Source organism: Podarcis cretensis, assembly GCF_951804945.1.
Source record: "Podarcis cretensis genome assembly, chromosome: 1".
Taxonomy (NCBI): domain Eukaryota; kingdom Metazoa; phylum Chordata; class Lepidosauria; order Squamata; family Lacertidae; genus Podarcis; species Podarcis cretensis.
In genome coordinates, this window is record NC_137170.1 from 67,189,185 (window position 1) to 67,205,714 (window position 16,530).

General features: G+C 41.2%; 1 protein-coding gene across 2 annotated transcripts in view; it reads right to left on the reverse strand.

Annotated features, from left to right (window-relative positions):
* Nucleotides 1–16,530, reverse strand: part of CSTF3 (cleavage stimulation factor subunit 3) — a 57,153-nt gene continuing 40,623 nt past the window's right edge. For both annotated transcript variants that reach the window (XM_079967052.1, XM_079967053.1), the window contains 17 exons: nucleotides 14,271–14,368; nucleotides 12,660–12,726; nucleotides 12,542–12,576; nucleotides 12,310–12,436; nucleotides 10,517–10,594; nucleotides 10,170–10,332; nucleotides 9,059–9,168; nucleotides 8,336–8,452; nucleotides 8,087–8,161; nucleotides 7,333–7,476; nucleotides 7,145–7,247; nucleotides 5,723–5,792; nucleotides 4,153–4,348; nucleotides 2,707–2,860; nucleotides 2,297–2,391; nucleotides 2,089–2,149; nucleotides 1–718 (listed from right to left, as the gene is read on the reverse strand). In XM_079967052.1, coding sequence (XP_079823178.1) covers nucleotides 516–718; nucleotides 2,089–2,149; nucleotides 2,297–2,391; nucleotides 2,707–2,860; nucleotides 4,153–4,348; nucleotides 5,723–5,792; nucleotides 7,145–7,247; nucleotides 7,333–7,476; nucleotides 8,087–8,161; nucleotides 8,336–8,452; nucleotides 9,059–9,168; nucleotides 10,170–10,332; nucleotides 10,517–10,594; nucleotides 12,310–12,436; nucleotides 12,542–12,576; nucleotides 12,660–12,726; nucleotides 14,271–14,368 — 1,896 coding nt within the window. In that variant the 3' untranslated portion in view covers nucleotides 1–515. The remainder of the gene's footprint in view (nucleotides 719–2,088; nucleotides 2,150–2,296; nucleotides 2,392–2,706; nucleotides 2,861–4,152; nucleotides 4,349–5,722; nucleotides 5,793–7,144; nucleotides 7,248–7,332; nucleotides 7,477–8,086; nucleotides 8,162–8,335; nucleotides 8,453–9,058; nucleotides 9,169–10,169; nucleotides 10,333–10,516; nucleotides 10,595–12,309; nucleotides 12,437–12,541; nucleotides 12,577–12,659; nucleotides 12,727–14,270; nucleotides 14,369–16,530) is intronic.

The window sequence follows — 16,530 nt, forward strand, 5'->3', positions numbered from 1 at the left end:
TTATGGAGAGATCCTTTATTGGAAAGGAATGTTCTTCCATTTTAAACTACAAAAAACAGTTTCCATTCATTCTGCCATAAATAAAAACAAAGAATAAGGCAGGACAGACACTAAATGAGCAAACTGAGAACAACTTCGTTTTCCAGAGGTGTGAATTTAAAATATTTCACAATTTTTATGCTATCCAGTTTTTAAAATAAAACTGTCAGGACCCCTGCAAGATTTCAAGTGGTAAGATGGGGATACACATGTGGAGAGCAACCAAATGCAGTTCAGACATTCTGCACAAATTGTGTTCAAAACCTGGAGCTCAAATTTGCTTGTTGTAAAATTCACCTGCCCTTTTCTTTTCTGATGAAGAATCAGCTGGTAAAAAAGAGGCACCACAGTAATAAAACAACCTCAGTTGCAAGATGCTTGTTAGAAACTTCAATCCCTTTTAAACATTTGATTTTGTAGAAGGAAAACAATTGTTACAAGTCCTTTAGTCTTCATCATTGCGACTGCAACATGTCTCATCGGATTCGCTTTTGCTGTCGTGCTCTGTAAATGTCGTGAATTGGAGGAACCACTGATCCTTTTTCTTCATCGTCATCTGAATCTTCATTTGGTCTTTTTACAGATTTATTAAGAAGGGCATTGTTTTCCAAAGGTCCATTCCCTTCCATTGTTAAGTCTGGCAGTCCCCCAGTAATGATTCGCACAGCTTCATCCACAGCTTTGGAACAGGGAAGAGAAATAGTTGTTGTTAGAATTATGTGGGCTGAAGAATTATGACAGTGCCCACCATGATATGCTTCATTAATTTTATTATTTGTTTGTGCATTAAATTGTCCATACTAGCCTTCCATTTAATAACTCACAGGGCAATTAAAAAATGTTTAGCAGGAAACAGATGAGAATGGTTTTTGGAAAATATTTCATTTTGAAATTCTTGTTTCAAATAAGATCACAGAAGAACAAGCCACTGGTGTGCTTTCAAAAAGTATACTCAAATTATACAAGTGTCATGTTTTTCAAGTACAGCTCTTTACAAAGGCCAAGTACCAATGTAATCTTTTAATATTAGAACTAGAGCAACATCCTCTAGCAAACCAATTAGGTTATGAAATGATATTCCACTGGGGGATTGAATATTGAGGGTTTACATTAGATTTTGCGTTGATGAAGAGCTATACTTGAAACACACACATTTGAATATACCTTTGATAATAGTTGTGGTATATAATTATCTGCTATAGCTCTTGCTTGCTGATTTATTCAAAGTATGCCCATCTCTTTGACATTACACACTAAAAGCTCAAAGGCACATCTAAAGGCAGTGCTTTTTTTTCTTTAAAAAAAAAAGTTTAGGGGTACTTTCATTTTCCTACTCATATTGATATACTGCCCCTCAGTGAGGCCAGACTTAGATTCACAAAATTGTTTTGGGGTATGCATCCCCCCAGAAAAAAGCACTGTCTAAAGGGATAGCTGACTTGCATCAAGAAGTTGCATGTGTGTCCATTTTGTGTTGACAAATGTGGGCCTCAACTTCAAATTGTAGTATTCACCCTGCAACAGGTGCCAACCATGCAGAAACACATTTGCTACTGAAAATGCGAAGTGGCTATTGTTGAAAATGAATAAAAAAACAGCACAGTTAACAAAACTGAGTGTTGAATTAATTCTGTTGATTTCAACAAGAGAATATTCCTGTGTCATTATGGGTGCAAAATCCTACTTTGATCTTTTATGGGGTGGATGTTAGAACCATATAGCCAGCAAGTCACACATGTATTTAAAAAAGCATGGCTTTGTAATTTCAACTTCCGTCTTACAGCCACTTCCTTTTGCTTCTGTGGACTTCAAGACAGAGTTCTCTATTAACAGTAGTTACAGAAGCCGCTAAATATTTACTCACTGTCCTGAAAATAAGAAAAAATATTATTTTGGCTAATTTGAGTACACACATACAGCAATGTCATTAACCTTAAATAGTGTGATTGTCAATACCTCAAATAGCCACCCCCAAGACATCAGAGTTTAAGTGAAGTAGTACAGTCTTGTGATGCAACCATGCATTTAAAAAGGACAAAAGCAACTTACTGTCTGGGAGTTTGCATCTCCTGATAATCTCCATGAGTTCATCCACTTGCACAAAGGGGCCCTGCAAGAGAAAAAAAGATGGACCATTTAACAGGAAATGCTATGGTAAAAACCAGTGAGACAAAAGAAAATGAAATGTTTAATGCATTGAAGCAAAAGACAACCAGATTGCAAAGTCATTAAAACATTTCAGGATCTCATGACCAACCTGAAAACACACGGGAGGTGGGAGAAGCTTCATTAGAACTACAGCAGCAGGCGGGACTGGAAAGACACCACCAGGGACTGGATGCAAACCTGGAGCTAGTAAATAATAAAATAAAACACATTTAAGTCTTCATGGCTCTTACAGCTAAGGAGAATCAACTGCATGCTGATGGGAGTTCCTTTGGTTGATGTAACTGACCTTACAAGCACTATGCAAGAACAAACAAAAACCTCAAACTTTTGTTTATTGTACTTTGATTCCAATTTAGCAGAGAATTGGAAGGGTATAAAACATTCTAGTTGTGTGCCCAAATGAGAATGAACTGAATGAATTGAAGCTTTTTAAAGAAACAGCCAATCAGAATAAGGTAGACTTCTATTTCACATTTACATGACTCGATATTAGCTTACGTGCTAAATGTCTTGGCTGAAATGGAATCATCTGCTGGGTATCTGGTTTTGGATACTCTGGTTTTCTGTCCGCTTCATCTTTTAGCACAGGCACTATTGAAGGAGCCACAACAGGATCTGGAATTATGGTTGACAGCTTTGCCCGAGACACATCCTGGAAGTTCATAGGATGAGAAGAAGCATAAATAGCGTGAGAGCAGCTCTGCTGGATCAATCCAAAGGCTGATCTATAGTCCAGCATATTGTTTATCGTGTGACCAACTGAGTGCCTATGGGAAGCTCACAATCAGGAGGGGATCCCATAATGCTCAACATAGACTGGTCCAGAGTAGCATTTCTGTTTGCATAAAGCAACAATGGACACCAGCCCAAACCCTGCCCAATTTTATGGAAGAGAAGTTTTCTGTCTGCTCATAATTTTAAAATTTATCAACCGCCTTTGTAATAAAAGTTTGCCTAGAATTATTTACAATAAACAATGCAAAATATTAAAAATACAGGCAATGCATTATTACTTTCCAATTTACAGAATCAAAAACTTGAAACATAACAGATAGAGCAAGAAACTAGCTCCATATTGATTTAGGAACTTGGCTAGGAAACAGTAAGATCAATGCACCAGCACTTCATATGTAAAGACGCAGGCAGGCAACTGATAATCAGCTAAGAGTATTTTAAGCTGGGGTCACATGGGAAGGATGTGGTCAGTGATACTTTTTATCACTGGCAGCAGTCTAGAACCTGAATGGAGTAAAACTTGGAATGGATTTAATGCTGGCTTTTTAACATCTTCTGTTGAGCTAGACTTCACCTTATAGGTACCACATGGAGGTGGTTTAAATTGTTCCTCACAAGCACTGCTATAAAGTGTTAAACCATATACTTGCAACAGCTTACTATGCAGCTGGTGCGATTTTCCAAAATGGCAACCTTTCTCTTCTCGACATGAGAAAGAAAATCGCACCTGCCATGTGGAGAGTGGAACAGACTGATTCAGGAGGTGGTGGGACTTTCTTGGCTGGAGATTATTTAAGCAGAGGCTGAATGGCCATCTGTCAGCAATGCGGTAGTTGCATCCTGCATTGTATATTCATCATCAAGCAGGGGGTTAGACAGCATCATCTCCCAACTCCCTTCCAACTCTGTGATTCTGTGATGGGAGCTACTGCCCACAAATAGCTTATCATAGGGTAGCAGCCACCAATTTGGAATAATATGAACTGTTTTCTACATGGTGACGAAAACAGTAAAAAAGAAACGGAAATGAATAGTAATTCCAAACAAAGAGAAGGTGTTTTTGCTTGTGCTTGAATGGACATCTAAAGGCTTAGGAGAGTTAAGGGGTTTTAACATTTTTAAAGCAGCACTGAAGGCATGCAAGTAGCAATGCTATGGAACTGCATTCCCTCTCCAACTAAACCTTCTGGAATGTCATCATCTCCATACCTTATAACCAAGAGCTTTGAGTTCACTGGCAGAGCAGGGGTACAGATCCATGAACTTGTATCTGTCTACTAGTAGAGCTGTTTCTTTGCCCTCATATTCCTCCTTGAAGGCTGTAAACCTCCGTTTCTCCACTTTAAGTATGCTAGCCAGGTCACCAATATTACTTTCAAAAGCTAAAAATCGGGCCCATATCTCTCTGTGAAAGAAAAGACAGAAAGAGAACAAATGTTCAAAAGAAAACATGCTCAGCACACATGGCCTGCAGTAAGTGCAACAGTTACCAGCAACCAGCAGGCCCAATCCACTGCAAGCCAGCAGCTTGCCCACTGACTAAGGAACCCCCTCGTCTGCTCTTTCCAGTGGCTTGCTACCCCGGATATCCAATTCTATGTTGGCAAAATGGAGAAGGGAATTGTGAGCAGCTGCCAGTCAACTATCATGTCTTTATTCTACAACCAGAAGCCATAGCAGATACATCTGCTTTGTACCCAGAGGGCATCCTAGAAGGCAGCAATGGCCAGTCTGTGTACATCCAGGGCAGCAAACCAGCGGCTCATAAGCAGCATGTTGATAGTAGGTAGGGCCTGGACTCCCTCTCTCCTGCTCCCCAATCTTATCCCCACTCATGGACACAGAAACACACACAGATCTTTGATCTTTCCCCTCTTCCCTGCGCTCTCTCTTTCTCTCTCTCACACACACACTATTCAAGGAGCCCACTGGTTCACTCCTAGGTAGTTTACAGTGCCAAACAGCTGGGAATTGGTAAAGGGGCCTGCAGACCATCTGTATGCATTGTACATGCAGCCCTGGCAAGGAGTGCCAGGCAAAGGAACTGGTTCCCTGCTGCTGGTGTTGCTTGCTAGGTGCTTCAGGTTGAAAGCAAGAGGCAACCAGTTGGTGTGCATGCCCCTTCTGCACCAAGGGCACAGGAGAGAGAGTCCTTATAGGCAGAATGTAGAAAGAAAAAAGCTGCATGCAAAAACCGCATGACACTGCACTGTAACTGGAAGCCGTGGTTGCTGGGGGAAAGTACTACCTGATACTGACAAACAAAAATGGTTAACAGCAGATAAATGTCTAGCTACCACTTACATAATTCCCAAATTCTACTTTTCCTGGAATAGGCTTCAGGCAGCACAGAGTTGGCTATGAGGCTGTGCAGGGAATTTGCCAAAGAGAGACGATCTCCGTGGGTAAACATGGAACGAAAGCAGGAGGGAGGTATAGATCTGAGCCCCTGTGTGTATGCATGCAAGCAAAAATGCCCCAAGTGCTTTGAGTCTATATTCTATATTGGCCAAATCTACTTTCCAACAACACTCCATATAGCAGTTATCTTCACAATGGAGATGAGAGCACATTCTGGCATCCAAGGAATGAACTCCATAGAAAATTCTTACAATCTCTGGCTTCTCTCTCTCAGCAGCTGGCTCCTTATTAAGACGAAAATGGCAGTGCAGGCTGCAACAACCATCCCCTTATTAATCTGTGATAATATCTATGTTGTACAAGGGTTGTCACGTACAGCAAAGCAGACGACTTGGAATGGAGCTTTGGCGAAGCTTACCCAGATTTCTCAGGTGGGAGGCTCCCTGAGGTTAATACTCGTTCAAACAGGACTCTTGTATTATTATCCTCTATTTTAAAAAAAGTATTAAAAAAGAAAGATGAAAACAAGCTTTATATATATATATATTTTAGAAAACTGGAAATTACGGGGGGGGGGGGAGACAATATCTTGACATAATTTCAATTCCTGTGAAAGATGAAAAACCCAATTTGCAACTCCAGTTTCATTATTGCTAAAGTAATCTCAGGGAGAAGAGACACATGGAGAAGAGGCTTTAGAAAAGTCTCACTTCTACTCTGCAAAGAAACACCCACAAATTACAACTGCAGCTGAGAGGTAAGTATAAAAACACACACTAAAATGAATTAAAACAACCAGAACCATAAAATAAGAATTAAATACTCTGTTTAAAAATTGGTGGCAGCAGCAGCAGCACACTTAAGTACTAAACAAGAAGCAGCTGCTTAGGACAATACTGGCCATTGGTTTTTTATGCCCTTTGTGTTCTTGCAGGCTGCTGATTTTTGAATCTGAAGTCCTCACTCAAATTAACAGTCTATGGACTGGATGTGAGTTTCCTGCCTGCAAACAGCAAGACTCCATCCATACACAAAATGTTCCCTGAAAGGTGGTGGTGATCATTTTCACCAGCTGCCCCTTTCCCTTTCGCCAATTGCCCCATATCTCCTGTGTTCCTCTGGAGGTTGCTACAAACCCCCAGAACAGATTTTCCGAGGGCTGCAGAGGGAAGAAGAAAATCCCTGCCCACCTTCCCATAAAGCAAGTGGAACTCCTCACAGCACAAGTCTGAAGCTAACTCAGTTGAAGAACAGTCGTGAGATTTGACTGTTCTCAGGTGTTGGCTTTTAATTTCATCCCCCAACGCTCCAGAGAATTTTGATATTGTGGAGGACTTCAGGAAAGAGGAGAGCAAGGGGAGTAGAAATCCACTTGTGCAATGTTGGGTGTCTCCCACTATCATCCTGATTTTACTGATGGAGAGAAGAGCTGGGGAAATAGCAGCCTGCCTACAATTACTACTGAGTGGGGAGAAATTTGAATTGAAGGTTCTCAGCTCACATTCTTAGCCACAATTCTATACAAATTATCTACATATAAGCTATGCATTACGATGCATCAACATCCATCTACACACGCTTGAAGTTTTCCCCAACACATTATTGGCTATAGACCTGACAAAGCAAGCAGTATGCAAAACAATGAGCAGTGAAGTCCCATCTGCTCACTGATGATATAATGTGGAGGGATGCCACCAATATCAGTGGTAACTGAATTCTGAATTTTCACAGGTCCATGCCAAACAAACTGCTCAATTTCAGGTAAAGAAGGTTTTTGTCTTGAAAAAAGTTGTAATCCCAGAGTCCAATGTAATGAATTATCCCAGTTCCCAGAACTTACCATTGAGATGAGAAAGATAATCAATATATGCCAAGACGTATTCTGGAATGTCTCCATATTTCTTTAGCCCCAACTCAAAAATCTTAAAGGCCACTGACTTGTCCTGCAGATTTCAAAATGTTATTAGTTGTAGACAGAAGAATCCAGAGGCTGAAGCAAAAGTTTCATTCACTGTGTTGCAATAATACCTTGCTGCAATAATACTCCATCAGAGCAGCTGTAACATAGACATGATGACGGGTCCGGGCATCTTCTCGTGCCTTCTTAAATATCATCCTGCCTGATTTTATGCCCTCTGCTCGCCTTGCAAACTTCATATACTGAATATATACCTGAAACATATAGGTGGAAAAAGTAGGATCACCTTTAAGCTGTGACTCTGTTTTTAGAAGTCAATACCATATTAAAGACATGGCTTCTAGACCTTGGTTGTGACTCTTGATTTGTTTCAAATGAGACAAAACATGAGCCCAGGTCTGAATACCATCCTAAGCCAAACCATGGTTAGTTCTAAGTAGGGTCACAGCAGCAGAGCCAGCAGAGGTGCAAAGAGGCCACACTTCCCCCCCTCTAAGCAACAGAATGCTTGCTCATTCCTAAGTTTGGCTTGCTGTTATTTGTGAGCAAGGCCATTCTTATTGTCAACAACAGTTCTGCTCATCATTATTTTTAATTAAGTGGAAGGTTAGAAACAGATTACAACATGAAATCTTTCAAATTTTACTGAGTCACAAATTATACACCTCAGACATGGCAAAACAGCTGAACAATGTACAAAAAAAATTGGAAGAAAAAAGGCAATTGATAACAAAATTTTAAAATGTGACTGACATTATCTATACATTTTCAACTGGAATACTTTAGGAACTGACCAAAGAGAAATATACAACTTTTAATCCTACAGTCATCTCAACAAGGTGAAACAATGAAGACTAAACATACCAAAGTGGGATCAATATCTTCAATAGCTAAGAGCCGATTATATATGCTGTGCACCTTCTCATATTTCATCCGACTCTGAGAAAATACAAAAAAAGCCCATGTTTAGTTTAAGTAGTTTATGCTCAAAATTATTACCAGCCCTGCTTATTTGAATTTGCCAAGATTAAGTTCTCCAATCAAGATTATGCACAAGAAAGAAAAAGCTGGTTGAACTGGAGATTGAAAGAATAATGTCACCTAAGGACTCACCTCTTCATAATCTGCATATGCAAAATAAAGAAGCATGTTCTTTTTTAGTAAAGTGCTGATTGCTCGTTCATAAATATTTGCAGCTTCATCACTAAACAGTTTAGCATTGTTCATGTCCTGGAATCGAGAAAATATGAGAAAATCAACCAACTGTAGGACTAGTATGAAAAACAAAAAGAGTTTTCAGTATGAAAAACAAAAAGAGTTTTCAAAAAGAGTTTTCATTAACAGCTCTACAGGAATACTGTAAACCCAAGTGGGTTACCTTGTAGCAAGAACTCAGCAGCTACAATAATGGATCTTATTAGAAACATGTGATTTCACGTCACATGCTAATTGTAAAAATTGAATATAGTTTAGCAACATGGTAAATTCAGAATACTTAATTATTTTTATGGGCTTGGTATTTTTATTTTCTATTTTAAAGATCTCCCACAATTTAAAAATGGGATGATATATTTTTGCATATGATCCCATACAACTTTGATAGAATTAACCACTTCATTGTCAAATAACAATGTCCCACAAAACAAACAAATGAAAATATAGGCTGGGTCCAGATTAAATTAGCTGAATTTAGTTGTCACTGAAATCATCACTTGCCTTAATCATGTCTAACTTCACACTGATCTCAATGGACCCAACTTATTTAGTTTAGTACCAATTATAGATATGTTGAAATGCTGTACATAAAATGCAGTATTTCTTACTGTCTTCTCTTACCCCTTTCTCAGCTAGTAGTTTGCTGGATTGCTCGAGATATTGTGCAGCTTCATACCAAATATCTGGATGATGTCCCAGCACCAACAGGCATTGTTCATATGCAAACATCACTATGGGAAGACATTGAAACAAGATAGATTCCTAGTGGGTGGAACCTTACAAGCTGAATCACTACCAATGATTCACAAATGTAACTAAAAATGCAGGTCTCTTAAAGAGCCAGCCACATGATCTCAAGAGCCGCCCTCTTCAATTCTATGCCCTATCAACACCTTTAGAGATTTCCAGATATATAATTCCTGACCCCTCTCCAGCTAATAAAATGCTGACTTTGAAACTGTTGGTGGTCAAAAAACACTGAGCTCTGTCCTCACAGGAAAGTCTCATTATACATGCCCTTGAATGGCAAAAGGACCAACGTGATGTTTTCTTTATAAGATTCCAAATGTTTTTGCACCCTAAGCCATGGGAGCTTATGACTACTGTTTCAAGAGGCACCAACAGGTTCCTTTTGGAAATTATCTACCTATGGAGTGCTAGGAATATCTAAGTAGAAACTTTTCTTTCTGGAGAAAAGCAAAGTTCAACGAGGTAAAGGTAAAGGTAAAGGGACCCCTGACCATTAGGTCTAGTCACGGACAACACTGGGGTTGCGGTGCTCATCTCGCTTTATTGGCCGAGGGAGCCAGCGTTTGTCCGCAGGCAGTTTTTCCAGGTCATGTGGCCAGCATGACTAAGCCGCTTCTGGCGAACCAGAGCAGTGCATGGAAATGCCATTTACCTTCCCGCCTATTTATCTACTTGCACTTTTACATGCTTTCAAACTGCTAGGTGGGCAGGAGCAGGGACCGAGCAATGGGAGCTCACCCCTTCGCGGGGATTCGAACCGCCGACCTTCTGATTGGCAAGCCCTAGGCTTTGTGGTTTAACCCACAGCGCCACCAGCGCCCCATATGCCCACGGCAATCAATGGGATTTAAGTACACAGTCCAGGCAGCTAGGTTTGTATAGTTTGTAAGAGTGCTGCACCCCAAAGTAACATCAGCACGACTTAATTACTATGGTTATCTTTGCACTATTTCTAAGGAGCACAACAAAAATGTACAGTCACCTCTCTTTGTTATAAGGGTTTGGTCTTCAGTACGTAAAGGGTTGCTCTTTTCCCACTGAATATATTTCTTCCACATGTCTACCTGCTGAGCTTCTTGGGGAGTATTTTGGGGTGGGACCGAAGGAGCATTGCGGTCCAGACCTTTCATCACAGTTTCATATTCCTGAAGAGACGGGAAGAAACAGAGAAGAGATTTCGTTAAGGTGGGCTTTGAAACAAAACTTTATATTAAAGTTACTCCTTTTTTCAACTCCACTTAGTAATCTGCTGCAGCTCAAGCATGCAACAAATATTCATGCTGTATTAAATCAAGACAAAAGAGGAACAAAACAACCGGGAGCCTGTACCTTAGCCACACGTCTAGCGTTCATATAATCTCTACTGCGATCTTCAATCATTTTCTTAGCTAAGTGGATGTTTATTCCCTGGAAGACAGAAAACAAGAAGTGAAGCCCTGCTCAGGACCACTGTGGACTTGCAGTCCCATGCATGCTTCCTCATTTGTAAGCATCATGGAACTCACTGAGACTTAGATAGCATTAATCAACATAGAATTGCACTGGAAAGCTGTCACTTTGTACTTATCCCCATGTAAGTGGTGAAATAAAAGCTGGGCTGCTGTGGGGGTTTCTGGATACACAGCACCCCTGTGTAAGAAAGGGAGGACTCCCAGGAACATCGAAGGGGGAACTAGCTGCCTGCTGCTGCCTGCTTCCCAGTGGGACTCCTGAGCGTTCTTGCCTCCAGAAGCCCTGACTTGGCAGCTCACAGCAACACCTGAAACTTCACTCCCAGCTGGGCATTTAGCTGGGCTGGTGGAATAAAAGCTGGGCTCCCTTTGGGAAGAGCCACTTCAGTGGGAGAGCAAAGACAAGGGATGCCCCCTTAACACTGTCTGCTGTGGGGTCGGCCTTCCTCTGATTGTTTTTATTCTTCTAAGTGTTTGGGCTTTTTTATTTATAGCACCAATCCTGGCCTGGCCACACTAGCTGCCAATTGGTCTCCGGGCCCAATTCAAAGTGCTTGTTTTGACCTATAAAGCCTTAAATCAGGCTTCCTCAAACTCAATCCTCCATATGTTTTTTTGGCCTACAACTCCCATGATCCCTAGCTAGCAGGACCAGTGGTCAGGGGTGATGGGAATTGTAGTCTCAAAACATCTGGAGGGTCAAGTTTAAGGAAGCCTGTCTTAAATGGCTCAAGACCAGAATACCTCAAGGACTGCCTCAGTCCTTGCAATCATCACCTGAGGCCCTTCTTTGTGTGCTTCCTCCACAAGAGGTCTGGAGGATGGAACTTGAGAACAGGCTTTTTCTGCAGTGGCTCCCTGTTTTTGGGATGCTGTCCCCACGAAGGCTTGCCTGGCACCTTCATTACGTATCTTTAGGCACGTGCCGGAAACATTCTTCTTCTCCCAGGCCTTTGGCTGATTAAGCAATCTATGACCTTTTCAACAATGTGTGTGGAGGGGTTATTGTTATTGTTATTATGTTATATACAATTTTATTCTGCTAGAGAAAATGGGAAAACACTTGTCATTTGGATTAGGGTCCGGCTCAAAGAGGGTAAAGTTGCTGTTTCAGTAGGAGACAATCCTATGTTCTGCAGCCCAGTGGTATTAAGCACATACAATCATAGAATTTTATAGTTGGAAGAGATGCCAAGGATCATCTAGGCCAACCCTCCGCAATGCAGGAATCCCAATTAAAGTATCCATGAAATGATAGGCACAGATCTCCCAAGTCAGTGAACTGTAGCTCCTCGTTCTCTTGTTCCTGGCACTGGGAGATGGTCCTTCCCACTGTACAAAGAACACCATCAGATGAAGAATCTAAAGATGGCTGGAGGACCCAGGATCTTTAAGGCAATGGGAGTAGCCTCATCCACCTAGAATTGGGGCAAAAGTGTACAGGCAAACAAACAAAAAGTCCCAGCAATTTTGAGAGGCAGGTTTGTGCTGCTTACAGAAAAAGACTTTATTGTCCTGCTCCTTCTGTCCACCCTTCACAATGTTTTTCAGAGGTCTACACTTGAAATAGTCAGAAAGGGGCTTGCAGAGAGCCTATTCAAGTAACCTCACTGCTGCAGGTCGAGGAAAATAGCTAAATCTTGTTTGAACATCAGGCATCTTTTTATTTACCTCTTCATATTTGTTGTAATCTCGCCAGAGTTGCTCGATGTTGATCATTGGGTTCACACAGCCCCGTTGATATACCCTGCGCACAGCAGTTATCCTCTGGTTTTCTGCATAGGATCCTACTGCTTCACTAAATTGTGAGGCAAGACAGTAACATACCAGCAATTACATACTGCAACCTGTACGAATATTAACACTGCATTAATTAAGAGAGAAGGCAGATTTTTGTACTTACACGCCTTTCAAAAAATTGATGTAATCCACCCAGATCTAATGTAAAAATATATAGAATCAGAGCAGTGAACATTTAATCAAACACCACAAATAAATATTTAATGTGAAAAGAAACATACCTGGTACGACATTATTTCCATGCCAATTTTATCCAGAGCAAAGTCATATGCCTGAGCCATTTTTTCTCTGGAAGAAAAAACATATACTATTAGAGCCACATGGTAAAATTACTATTAAAATTACAAAAAATACAGTTTTAAACTACAATCTTAATAAGCAGTGCCCAGCCTAGTGATAACAGAACAAATTATGCAAGGAGGGAGCTACAGTCTAAGATAAAAAAGAGGTGGTAAGGGAGCATCTAGCTATTTTAGAAGAATTCAAATCTCCAGGGGTGAGAGAAGACCAAGGTAACTACTGGCTGGTCAGCTTGATGTTGATAGCAGAAAAGGTCCTAGAACAGACAATGGTTGGTCTGTGAGGACTTAGAAAAGGATACCAGATGAATCTCATTTCACTTGGTAGATCAGGGGAATACTGTGGACGTAGTGTATCTTGATTTCAGTAAGGTTTTTAACAGTCCCCCATGATATTTTTGTGGAGAAGGTAGTAAAATGTGGGCTGGATGAGGTAAGTGTTAGGTGGATTTGTAGCTGGTTGACTTAACCAAAGCTCACTAATGGTTCCTCATCATTCTTTTAATATTTTGAAAGAAATGCAATACATGCCTGCTTATATGAGGGGATACTATCCTGTAAATGTTGCTCTTATTGTTCTTTCTCTGGGTTTAAATAACTGGTTTTGGTTTTAGTTGTACAACCCTTATTGTTGTTAAGCTTCTTACATGGGATGTGATTGGAAAAAATACTTAAGAGAGTAAATAAAAATGGCACTAGGCATGGTTTGTTGTGGTACTGTGCTGCTCTGACTATAGAATTCTCTCCCTAAAAGTGCAGATGGTAAGAACTTAGGTTTCTAGTGCCAAGTGAAAGCATACTTGTACTTTCTGGCTTTGGGAGGAAATTAGCAGGGATTACGCAAAATCTCAGGTTTATCCTGCTCTGACAACTGGCCTCTTAGTGATTGTATTTTATTGCTGTTTTAGGTTTATTATGTAATTTTATATTATTTGAGAACTTGCCCTGTAATTGCTGTGTGTGATGAAGAGCAGTCTAGAAATTTCGTAACTAAATCAAATAAACAAAACTTGTCAGTGGGAGGGGAATCAGAAACAGCTGTGACGATTACGCCTTCTTTGGATTACTAGATCAGTGGAAAAAAGCAACAGATCCTTCTGATATCTTGTGTAAGGCTGCTTCAGAAGTGCTACTTTGTTCGCAAATGAAGTTTAATAATCAACTGGAAGGAATCAAGAAGCATGTATACAACGACAAAGAACACCATGTAGGAGTCAGTGCTGACCCAAGTTTATGGCACTAGGCCATCTAGGACAACATTCTATGTTGGGTGTCCCCACGTGACCCCCACTGGAGCCAACCCTTTTAAATGTCTTGCTGAACCTTTCAGGCATCAGTTCCTGCCTTTACCAACTCCTGTCTTGGTGGAGGTTGCTTTACCTTGCTACACTGGCAGGTCTACATTGGCAGTATTTGTCTAATTATTACTGAGAAGCTAACTTGGGAGACTGTGATCCTGCTTCAGCATCCATAACTGAAAAAGGAATTAGATTGCAATAAAAAAAGAAGCTAACACAAACAGCATTTACTTACTTATAACTAGGTAGCTTCCCTTTGGTTTCTCGCACATACGAAAGGTAGCACTTCCATAAGTCAATGTGTAAAACTTTCATAAGGCACCTCTGAAACAGCTAGTCACATTGAAGAAAAACAACAACAGGAATCCATGAATAGACATCAGGAGGCACTTTGGAGCTTGAACAAACAAACTAAGGTTCAGTCTGCATTCCTTTTAAAACAGACAGGCACAGTCTCAGGAATAACAGCCAAGTCTTCATGTAAAGGTAAGGATGCTGTCAGAACTGTGAAATGCACCCATCTAGTATGAGAACCTTGCAATTCATGCATCCTCTGTTTGGCATAGTGGTGTACCTCTGTTTTGACATTGCCATTTTACACATATTGAAGCACAGATAAATTCAGATAAACCTCTGAATTACCGTGTGTAGGAGGCTGTAAATAAACTTTGGATCACTGCGGAAAGGACTAAGTGGGACTGGGAAATTGAGCATAACAGCAGATGAGCATACAAGGAGGAATGACTTTATTAAGTGGTTCATCCATTTATCTGAGTGGTTTAAAACCTGTTCTGGAGAGTTGCACTCCCCCTAAAGCAGGGATTGAGGCAGGTAAAACTGCTGCTGCTGCTGCAAAGGAATGATCAGGAGCCTTAAAAGTGTGCTCCCAATTGTTCTTTGGTAAGTGGTGCTTTAAAAATTTCATAATAAATGGATCAACTGGGATTGGTTTCACTTGTGAGCTCCAGAACAGAGCTCCTGACTCTGAGTGCAGATAAAGCCTGTGGTAGAAACTTTTGTAACCCCATCTTGAACTCAAACCAGGATTGGAAAGAAAGAATAATCCTTTTCAGCGCCATCTTAAACAGAAGTCAGGCTGCAAAGGAAGAAGGGAAGAATCAAGAGCACACTTCTGAGTCAGCTTTGAATCTTCCTTTGAAAAATGAATCATCCAATGTCATATATAACATCAGGTGATTGACAAGTAGGCATTCCTCCTACCTGTAAGAAGTGGCCCATGGAGGGCAGACCAAAGCCAGCTTCCGAGGCTTGTAGTCTGGGCTGCTCCTAGATCTATCATGTCACTGAACGCAGAGGTGGCCTCAGTGGCACAGAGTGCCTTTTATCAGCTGAAGGTGACATATCAACTGCAATCTTACCTAGACAGACAGCTGTGCTTTGGTAACCTCCCATTTGGATTACTGCAATATGTGAGGCTGCCTTGAAAAATTCTGCGGGTCCAATATAGGGCAGCAAGATCACAAACTGGGACTAGTGATTCTGATCATACTATGCCGGTACTTTGCCATCTACACTAGCTTCCAGTCCATTTCCAGGCTCAATTCGTAACACTGCTGTAAAATTTTGAGGTCCTAAGTGGCTTGGGGCCTGGTTACCCAAGGGATTCCCTCCACCCATTCTTATCCTATAATCTTCTTCAGAGACCTTTCCCAGGATGCCCCTTGCCAAGTGAGTGAAGCAGCCTCATGTGATATAGTGAATGAAATGGCCTTTTCAAAGGTGGCACCCCCACTGTGGAATGTCCCTTCCCTTCCCTTCATGAGGGCAAAAATACAGACTCCATTCATACTTAATGGTAGTTCCCTTATGAGTGCCACAAGAATGTGAGCTCGCAGACTGGCATCACTCACACAGAGGCGGTGTCTGGCATCTCCATGTGGGAAATGTTTGTGTAGTTGCTACAATTTGCATGAGTGTAGTACAGGCACCCCCAACCTTCGGCCCTCCAGATGTTTTGGATTACAATTCCCATCATCCCTGACCACTGGTCCTGTTAGCTAGGGATCATGGGAGTTGTAGGCCAAAACATCTGGAGGGCTGCAGATTGGGGGTGCCTGGTGTAGTATCTTGAAAAGGACTTGCCAGATTGCATCAATCGTGGTGGCTACATAGACAGTATCCATATGGAGGGCAGAGAACCCCATGTGGTTCTCACAAATGGCACCTGCATGTAAGTACTTTTGAAGTCACAAGGCTAGGGGCAGCCCAACCTCTTTTTGAGGTACTCACATGGGAGTCACCACTAGGCCATGACCCCAAAACCTTCTTGTGGAAAATGGGTCTTCAAGCAGATGTTAGAAATGGGAAGGGGTGTGTGTCTCTTCCTCTTTCCAAGTTTCTTGCCTTTTGCCACAAACTGGCAGACACTTTATACTCAATTTCCAAGGCAAATGCTAGCACAAATTAGCTGTTTGCAAGCTTAAGACTGACTTCTCCACATCACTTAACAAAGGAGAATAGATGATCCATGTATT